This window comes from Acyrthosiphon pisum, chromosome A1 (genome assembly GCF_005508785.2).
Source record: "Acyrthosiphon pisum isolate AL4f chromosome A1, pea_aphid_22Mar2018_4r6ur, whole genome shotgun sequence".
Taxonomy (NCBI): domain Eukaryota; kingdom Metazoa; phylum Arthropoda; class Insecta; order Hemiptera; family Aphididae; genus Acyrthosiphon; species Acyrthosiphon pisum.
In genome coordinates, this window is record NC_042494.1 from 156,104,966 (window position 1) to 156,115,702 (window position 10,737).

At 27.1% G+C, this 10,737-nt stretch overlaps 1 protein-coding gene across 1 annotated transcript; it reads left to right on the forward strand.

Moving 5' to 3' along the window:
• The first annotated feature begins 5,330 nt into the window (after nt 1–5,330).
• LOC115033581 lies at nt 5,331–10,522 on the forward strand. The gene is made up of 4 exons (XM_029486397.1): nt 5,331–6,010; nt 7,449–7,601; nt 8,554–8,721; nt 10,361–10,522. Exons 2-4 carry the CDS (start codon nt 7,461–7,463, stop codon nt 10,520–10,522), a joined length of 471 nt encoding a protein of 156 aa, XP_029342257.1. The 5' UTR covers nt 5,331–6,010; nt 7,449–7,460.
• Nucleotides 10,523–10,737: the final 215 nt, after the last annotated feature.

The window sequence follows — 10,737 nt, forward strand, 5'->3', positions numbered from 1 at the left end:
TATACACATATATATATTTTTTATTATTTTATCTTATTTAAAAAAATTATGAATATTACTTTGTTTTTTACATTTTAATGTTTGTTAACGAATGTAGTCCGAACAAGTATCCAAAGCACTTATCGGGCTTTCTTCATTTCCTTATTGAAGAAAAAATAATCTCAATGTTTCCAAAGATTTCTTTGCCTCCTGTAGTCGGATTGGTGGATCTGTTTCCTCGTCAGTGTCTTCATCTGAATTTTGTTGATCTTGTATGGATTGAATAATTACATCATCGACGTATTCATTTTGGTCATAACATTGTACATTTGAATCCAGTTGTTCAAATTCTACGTTATTTAGCACTCTTACGTTATGATTTTCTTCTGAATTAGGTTCCAACTGTTGATCGATGTTATAACTTTCCTCCAAAAAATCACACTTTCGAAAACAATTTTTTATTGTCTGACTACTTACATCACGCCAGCTGTCTGAAATAAATTGAATTGCTTGTAGGATATTAATTTTTTTACTGATATCTATTGCTGTTGATTTTGATTCAAGTAAATTGTCTTCAATCTTTTCTAAAATGTAATTGACCAGTGTTGCTCTATACTTAACCTTTAAATTTTGGATAACACCCATATCTAAAAGCTGAATTAGTGACGTTGTATTAGGTGGTAAGAACTCAAGCTAGATGTTTTCAAAGATATATTAGGATGGGCAGTGCAGTTGTCTAAGACGAGACATATAGCCTTTTTTGTTTTGTTCAACTCACTATCTCAACGTTGCAACCAATCGGTAAAAATGGCTGAAGTCATCCATGCGTTTTTATTTGCATGATACTCAACCGATAAATTTTGTAAAGACATTTTTTGAAAACAACGAGGTTTTTTACTTTTTCCTATCACTAAAAGCTTTTTTTTGTCAGTCCCACTTGCGTTCACACAACACAGTATAGTTATTCTGTCCATAGCTTTTTTTGATCCAGCTATCGATTCGTGTTTAAACACAGAGAACCATCTGGAGTTCACGATAGTACAATCCTGTTTCATCTGCGTTATAAATATCATCGAGATAAAATTTTGCAAGACTCTGTGGTAATTTTTGTAAGTTTCCATTCATCGGCATACTCTGAATTTGCACTAGCTTTTTCACCATGTGATCTTTTAAATTTTGTATCGTGTCGTACTTTCCATCTAGATAACCAACCGTCGGTGGCTTTGAATTCGTCATTACCAAGTTTCCTTGCAAGGTCTTCGGATTTAGCTTTTAATATAGGACCCGACACTTGAACGCCCCGACTAGTAGCCAGTGTAAACCATGTGTAAGTGACTCGTCTACATCTGCATCTTTACCCTCTCGTTTCCTTTTCCGCGTTGTCACTTGGCTAAGAGCTTGTTCTCGCAAAAACTGTTCTTGTAGTTGAATTCGCGCGATTGTTGATTTTGATACTCCTAAAATTTTCGAAAGACGACGAGAACTACATCCTGGTGGCTGTAATTTAATTTTGTCTAGAATATCTAATTTTTGCGCAAGTGATATGTCTTTACGTATACGAGACATCGTTATTGCACGCGACAAACGCGACTAATGCACTAAATAACATTTAACACACATCACATTTGAACATACTATACGATAAAATGTATATAATTTAATCTAAAATCGATTACGCGAGTCGTTCGCGATTGTCGGACTATTGATCTATTAATATTTAATATTATACTCGATAAAAATGTCCCAATTATCTGGATTCGCGGCCCAGATAAGCGGCGTACTTTTACATTACAAGTATACATTTGTTTTTGTAATTTTAGAATTGTCCCGATTAAGCGGTTGTCCTTATTAAGCGGTGTCTCTATTAAACGGAATCGACTGTATTATTAAATTTACCAGCTAGATGGTATGTAGATTATAGGTACTATCTTAAGTCGTGCTGACGACTCAACGACTGTGATTGTTAAGTGAATTCGTGATCCAGCGCGACGGTATTAGATTATTATGCTGAAAACTTGGAACAATAATAAAATAAAATAATAATACAATAATAATAAAATAAACAATCTGGTGATTAATTCATTACTCGTGGTAACAATTAAGGTCGATGACAAATCATATGATCTTAATTCTGTGATTTACCGCCATTGTCCATCTATGAGTCTATGACTCAAGTCTCAAGCCCATTACACATCAATTATAAAACATAAAAATAAAATATGGGTTAGATGTAACGATATAATGTTAATATTATAGTTTTAGAAAAAAAATATAACAGGAGGCCAACGATGCATGCTATATGAATTATTATTTTTATTGTATACAGTCAAATAAAATCTCGACTTATTTCATAAAAAAAATAGCAGATATCACACCAAAACCACTTCGTTATAAGTTATAACTCCGTGTAAAAAAAATTTAGTAATGATTAAATATTTAAAAGACGTGATATAATATGGAAATAAAATAAAATGCAATTTTATAATATTAGGTACAAATACCTATGATGACAAATAAGATCAATTGTAATGTTAAATACTTAGTCAACATATTATGTTTAACTACTTGGCAGGATTTAAAACGTAGAAGTAAACTTAAATAAATACAATTAAGTAACCACTTCAGTATTTACAGTCATTAATAATGTATCAACAATATGTTGACTAAGTATTTAACATTAAAATTGAAGATTACCTGGAGGTATATAGTATACCTAATAACACAAAGTTTGTACTTCTAGTATTTAAACTCAACTTTTTATATCTATATATGTAACGCTGTTGTACCTAATTATATAACACCTATATTTTCTTGTTTATTCTTTTAATGCCCAGGTACCTACATTTTACCTTTACATTTTCTTCTGATCCCCCCCCCCCCCACTTTAAAATGTTTATATCAACTTTTGATTTGTATACATTCAAATGTTTTTAACATAATATTAAACTAGGTACTTGCAACACTAATATAGTTCATGACAAATAATTTTGGTTTTGTGGTAGGGTACCTCGAGTGACATCTACCGGTATTATAACAAACGTAAGGCGTAAGACGATAACACCAGTAACTTCTCCAATTAAAATGTTATATACATATAAGTATAAAACATAAATGATAAATTGAAATATCAAGTGATAGTATAGGTTATACTGTTATTATAGTCTGATATAGGTACCTACGTAATATTATAACACATTTTAAAAAAGTGTTAAGAGGCAATTATGTATTTGATTTTAGTAATAACTAATAACTATATATTATTATAATATTACAAAATGTGGTCGATCCAATTTACGATTTACTTATACACCAAATCATTTTAGTTAATGCCAAAAATTGGTTTTTCGGATGCAATTGTGTAAAACCATACAATAGTCAATAGTGTGTGACCGGAAGAGAAGACGTGGCGTGTCGCGTGCATTTATCATGCAGTAAAGCTTTGTTTTTTTGTTTTCTATGTAATATACTATCAATAAATTTCTAGGCAATAATTTATCGAAGGTCATCAGCCGGAATTGAAAAATTATATTAATAATATTATAGGTACAGCTGCAATACTTACAGTTTTGTATTTTTGTACAATAATATTGGGGTAAACAAAAATTATGTATTTATGAACACAAAATCGAATTTTTGTTTTGTTTGAGTTTGGTATAACTGAAAATGAGATTTTATTTTTAAATTGGATCATTTTTCAGAAAATATATTTATTAAACATGAGAAACTATAAAAGTAAATATTATATAAAACATACAGATAGGTACCTCTTTGCCCTTCGAGGGTGTAACCTAAGAAATAAAAACAAGTGCTAATGTCTAGTGGTAATGTCCAAATATCATGTTATTTGATTAAAATACCCTGCAGATTACCATAAATATTCGATATTGATAATTGTATATCCTATTAGGATTATTTTAAATTTTTAGGATATTCTTATTCTGTTCAAAAAGTAAAAAGGATTTTTTTCACTCTGGGACAAAAAAAAATATAATGTATTTGGAACGAAATCGATGACATTTCCACAGAAAATATTATAATATAGCCATCTGTGACAATAATCGTTTTCTTTTTTTAATTTTCAATCGTTTCCCACTATACCTACCTAATAAAAAAGAATATTTGTGAATTTTCTTGGTTTTTAGAGCATTGTTCACAATTTCTTCATAAAATGAACGAAAATATTGTTGTGATTCACAAGAAACTTTCGGAAAACTGCTGACGGTACGAATAAAAAATTATGTATAGTATCATATATTCATATAATTCATCATAGCTAGGCTTTTCCTCGAAAATTATCACCGTTATATTATGGGTACCTATTATGAATTATAGAAGAAATAAGAATATTAGAAGATACTATAAGAGTTTTAATAAATAAAGCACCAAATGAAATAGGCACTGCTATAAATAAAAAAATGGAAAATTTTTTAAATAAAAATAAAGGGTTGAAAATACTACAAAATATTTCAAAAATTATAAATGGTGAAAACCTTATTAAAACTATATACCAGAAGATATAACGACGGACGATATTTCACACTTTAAATATGTTCCAATATTATCAGTCGAAGACGAAAGAAGTTTTTCTACTTACAAAAGTATGTTATCCGACCAACGACGATCATAATTATTTAAAAATATAAGACAGCATATCATTATACAGTGAAATAGCGATTTTGTTCAGGTTAGTATTAATAACAACTAGCAAATAATAAGTTAAAATATAGAATTATTTTTTAAAATCATTATTTTAGAATTAATGGTTAAGAAAACAGAAGCATAAAAAATCTTACCTAACAAGTAACTACGTACAATAAACAAAAAAAAATTTATTACTGTAGTATAATTTAAAATTATTTTTCTAATTTTTAAAATATAATTTAAATGCATTTTTTGAGTTTTTTAAGTCATTTTTGCATTTTTTTTAAGGGCATTTTTTGAAACTTTTTAGTGCATTAAAATCCCAGACCTAGTGATAACTTATAATAGGTATTATAGTAACTGGCTGATAGGTTTATAAATTATATTACAGTAAATATTTAGATTAACTATTTGATAGTTTTTATATTTTTAAACTTAGTGAGTTGGTAAAAATTAAATCATATTAAAAATTAAAACTTAATAGTTAGTACTTTAGTATTTAATATTACAAATTATAATTATTTACAAGTCAAGTATAAAATTCTCTAGATTTATTCACTACAGACTTAAAGTTAGGTATGGTATAATATATAATAGATATGCGTGTAATATGATTGTCAACTATCATTAATTATTAGATTGTTTCCACTATAGGTACATTACTTTTTTAGTTCTATAGAAAAAAAAACCATTTAGATGCGAAATTTTTAAATTTTTCGGAAAAAAACTATTTTTTTCGTCAAAACCTTTTTTTTTCTGAAATTTTGATCCCTAGTAGTGAATATAACTAATCAAGACGTGTTTTAAATTCGCCACGCTTAAGTTCAATTATCTCTCAGACTATTTTATGATACATAATATCTATAGTTAAAAGACTTAAATTAAATATAATTTAATGTCCTATACATTTATATCAAAAATCGTAGAGCCGTTTTTATACGTAGTTTGGCCTTTGGTGGAGTGTTACCTTTCCGTGTATTATTCAATGTTATCTTGATAATATATGTGATAATCATGTGACAATTATATATAATAATATGAAAAACAAGTTAAATAAAAATAAATAACACTTATGTATATATATAAGATAGTTATGGACATTGAAATACAAACTATGACAAGCAAAACGTCAATAAAGATTAAACAACGTTTTACCATATAATTCGAAAAGTAATATATATATTTTTTAGTAACTAGTTATTGTGAAACTAGGTTTAACGCGTTGAACACGTTTGTTTGTGTATTACAGGTACTCATCGGAAGCAGAGAGCAAAAAAAGGATAAACCATGAAGCATTACATTATTAATTGTATGCTTATACAATTTATATTTATACCTAATTAGTTTGGGTTCGTTTGTTGATTTACAACTGTTTTCCAATTCTCCAATCGTAAGTCAAAATTACGATAATTTGAAAATATTACCGGTTTAATAATTCAATTATTTATTGTATTTATTACAAAAACTTCTATATTTTTTAAAATATTTTAATTAACATAATCGTATGTAATTAAAAACATATTTTTAATCGTTTAAATTTTTAAAAGTTCACTTTTATAATGAAAACATGTTTTTAATTTCTTAATACGAAGGAGAATATTTTTGGATTACTCATTATAACTTAATAAATGAGCACTAAATGTAGGACCACTACTCCACTCACATAAACTTTAAATTTTAATAACTACTTAACAACTTCTCCGAAGTGTGATTTTTATTGACATCCTTTGAAGAATATTCCGCTTCTGGATATAAAATTAAAAATCTACTTATTCTGAAGATTAAAAACTTTTAAATTAAGATAGCAATAACAAACTGTAAAAATATTATTGTTGTTCGAAAATTTTGTTTTGGAACTCCTTGAATTAAGAATAAAAGAAAAAATTTAAGAAAATGTTAATTAATTTATAAATATTTGAATTTTAAGTTTTTCTTTTTCTAAATGTTAATAAATAAGTAAAGATTATTATTCTAAACCTAAACTCTTAACCTTAACAATGTATTACAAAAAAACTTAAGATATTTTCTTTCATGCATTTAAGGATATCTGAAATACAAAGGTATAGGCGCAATTATATTTCAAAAATCTTTAAAATTAAAAAAAATTATTATTACTGAAATATTAAAATAATTATTAAAAACTTGACATTTTGTTAAGTATAAGGTTGTATTGAGTTACATATGAAATAATATTATTGTATAATTGAGTTAAGAGTAAAGACCTGACGATATTTGATAGAGAATTTTAGTTATTGCATTATATTTTGTGACATTCAGTTCTGTATTAATCATGAAAGGAACACGATAATACAATATAAATACATAAATATATAAAATAATCCCTCTTTCTCCCTAACTGTAACTGAAATCTCTATACTACATTGAACCTTTCCCATTAGTGTATATAAGAACTAAAACCATTTTTATCATGATGAACTCTCTGAATAATATAGACATTTCACCGGAAATATTTCACCAATTGAGAGTTTTCCGGTTATTATAGGTTTCACTGTATGTGCACATTTTAATTGGAAATACCTGCTGTGGTAAAATAATATTAAGGAATAAGTGTTAAACATTTCTGTTAGCGTTTTATTTTAAAGATTTTATTAGTGCAACATTAATTTTGTATACTATTTACATTTAGCAGACTGTTGATCCATGTTGGGTGTACATTGTAAATTCTAATTTTTATACATTTTGTATTCAAGAATAGTTGTTTATATTATTATGATATTGAAATATACTAATATGTGCACTTTTTAAGCTAATATACTAATGGAAGTAAAAAAAAAAATATTTATGCACTGATTATTATTTCTGTTTAGGGTCCTTACCGAATGGTATTCAAACAGGTTTATAATTGCATTCCTACCCAGAATGCCAAAATTCAGTTTAACATGTCTCTAAGTCACAAGGATAATATTCCAATGCTTGTTGCAAATTCATCCAGTACTATACCATTTGACGACAATTTATCCGTAAGTGGTTATGGATGATACTATATAGTATTTAGTATATATGCACTTATAACGGTGTGTTTGCAGTGTTTTGTTTAAATAAAATGTATAACATTTTTTTTTTTATGAATAGGCATGCTAAAATATAATGATTAAATTAATTCAAATATATATTTAACATATTATTATGGTAATAATATGTCAAATATGTGTATTAAGTATTTGATAACATTTATATGACGTATATTATGTATTATATTATATATTATAATACATGGTACTTTTATAAGCAATATATAAATACCAAAATAATGAAAAAGGTTAGGTTATTATGATATTATGGTGTGTGACTATGGTCTGTATCAAAAACACCAGGTTATATAAATATAAAATATTCAAATTTCTTATATCAAGTTATTATATCATTAGGTAGCTTATAAGTTCAACAATTTATAGATAATTTACCTATACAAGTAAATATTATAACTGCATACGTATCCAGGCCCTTGTAGTTAAGCAGGAGACTGAGTCTGACTTAAAATTGTTAATTTTTCATTGTGCATCCATTTTGAGGTATTTTAGTTAAGAATATGACGAATATATTTTTATTTTTTATAATATTAAATAATTAAATAATTAATTATTATAATTACTAAATAATTTCAACTGATCCCCGCCAACCACATAATATGAATATTTTGTATGTGCGTCTGTTAATCACGACTAAAGTTATGTTTTTATGTCACCTTCCATTTCAATAATATGGATTGATGTATATAATAAAAGCCTAATATGTCTGACTTTAGTTAGAACTGCATAGTTACGTTTTATACTAGCTGATGTTAAAATAACGCTTAATGTTAACTCTGGGGTGCATTTTCGAAACGAAATATTTCTTTTATGAAACACGTAAGCTTTGAGTTTTTTAGAACCACATTAGAGATCAATATTACCCAGTATATTTTTTTTATAGGTGGAAATGAAAATGGCTCTCAAAGATTCATCTGGCGTTTGGAAAGAAAATGTATTCATACATAAATCACCCAATGCATGTTCATCATTAAAACGATTATTTGGAAAAGGATGGCCTGAATTGATTCATGGTTATGGCTATCCAACTATCAATTGTCCAATACCTCCGGTAAGAACAAATTTTTACGTATAGTATTCGATTTATTTATCAAGTATTATTATTTTCATGCAAATTTTAATTGCTTCTGAAGTCTGATACCAGTTTTATTAAAATTAACACAATTAAATATGGTATAAGATAGAAAAATACTTATTTTATTAGGTATTTAACAGAATGGCCGTTGCCTGAAATACAGAAAAATGTATCCGCTAAGTACCAATCTATATAGTAGGTCTATAAAATAAAGTCGTGATAGTTACACTATTTATAACTCAAGAATGGCTGAACTGATTTGTTATTGTCAGGAGAAGGATAATATGAGAGAAAGAATTGAGAAAGTAACGGGGTTAGAGGAAATTGACGTGTTGGTGATGATTAAACTAAATAATAATAATAATGATAATAATAATAATAATAATATTAATAATAATAATAATAATGATAATAATAATAATAATAATATTTTTTGTAACCAATGGCAATGTGAATAACAAACACATGATTCAACAGTGCCACGGGGTAAAATAAACTTTTTTGATAAGGGTTGTCCAGAAAAAAAAACCAAATAATAATATTGTTGCAGATTAAAATAATAATAGTGTATTATATATTGGTTTTTATTGGTTACCCGGCATGTTTGTTGATTTGTATTATTATTTATGTCAATATATATAAACCTATAAAAATTGACGGTTGTGGGTAGATTAGACCTCTGGGAAGAAGAAGAGTCTAATTTAAAAAGTGTTAAATTTTGTTTTTTTGTACTCATCGGATTTTAATACGGTTAGGTTAGATTAGGATTGTGTATTAGTTGATTATATAAATCCACTGTAGGTGCAATTAAGTAAAAACGACAAACTTGGTAAAACTTTGATACTTAAAAGTTAAATCATACACTTATGTAAAACAGCACGGGGTCCACAATCTATCGAAGGTTAAATTACCTATCTGATAATATACAACTGCGAAGCAGAATTTTTATTCCAGGCAACAGAAAAGTTAATATAAATCTAGAATATCATACACCGAATATTAAATAATGCATTTAACAAAGTTTGAGTCACATACATTTTGTACATTTAACGGGTAACGAAGTGCACGGATCAGCTAGTACTATTTATATATATATATATAACTTTCTATCTGGCTCCTATTATTTTATGCATGTGCTTTACAAACAACTACAGCATACTCCAGAATATATCTAAAAAGCACACTATATAATAGTTTTAGCGGAGCTATCAAATTTAATTCACCATAGATCCTTTTTATAAAACAAAGCTCTTTCAAAATCTTCGAGCATTATTTTCAATATGAATATAATTTAATTTATGATTGAAATACATATGATTAAAAAAAAAATAATGAAAATTACTATAGGAGTAAAGGGTGGGTGAGGAATACCGATTAAGGGATGGATATACATAATAGAGAATGATCTAATAATAGCTCATGATGGAGTTAAAAAGTAAAGTTGGGTGAGACACATACGTGTGTAAATTGTTTACCGAGACTGGCTGATATCATGGAGTGGTGACCAAAAACCAAAGATAAAGATGAAGATGAATTAAAATGGACTAATTAATTTTACAAACTGTGAACGATGACAATTTGTCGTAAATTTTTATATTTGTTGTTATACTTCCAGGGTGTTTATATATCTCCGGGTATGAATATGCAGTCAATTTGTGAAAATGCCAATTTTCCAAAAATGTTTATTTATGGAACATACAAATTGCATATGTACTATACACGAAAAAATGAAATTAATGGTTGCCAAGGTATTATTTTTGATATAAAACGTCCTTGAAATGTATTGTGTATTAACTTAAATGATAATGTTTTATTAAATATATAATTATTAATATTTCTCAATAATTATTTAATTTTTAATCGACCTATATTAAATATTACTACATGATATTCTGAATTATAGTCCATAGACGTAGTGGTTACTACGTTTGACGGTGATTACCTAACACAAACTAAATTTGCCATATCTAAATTAATTCATGTTGATAAATT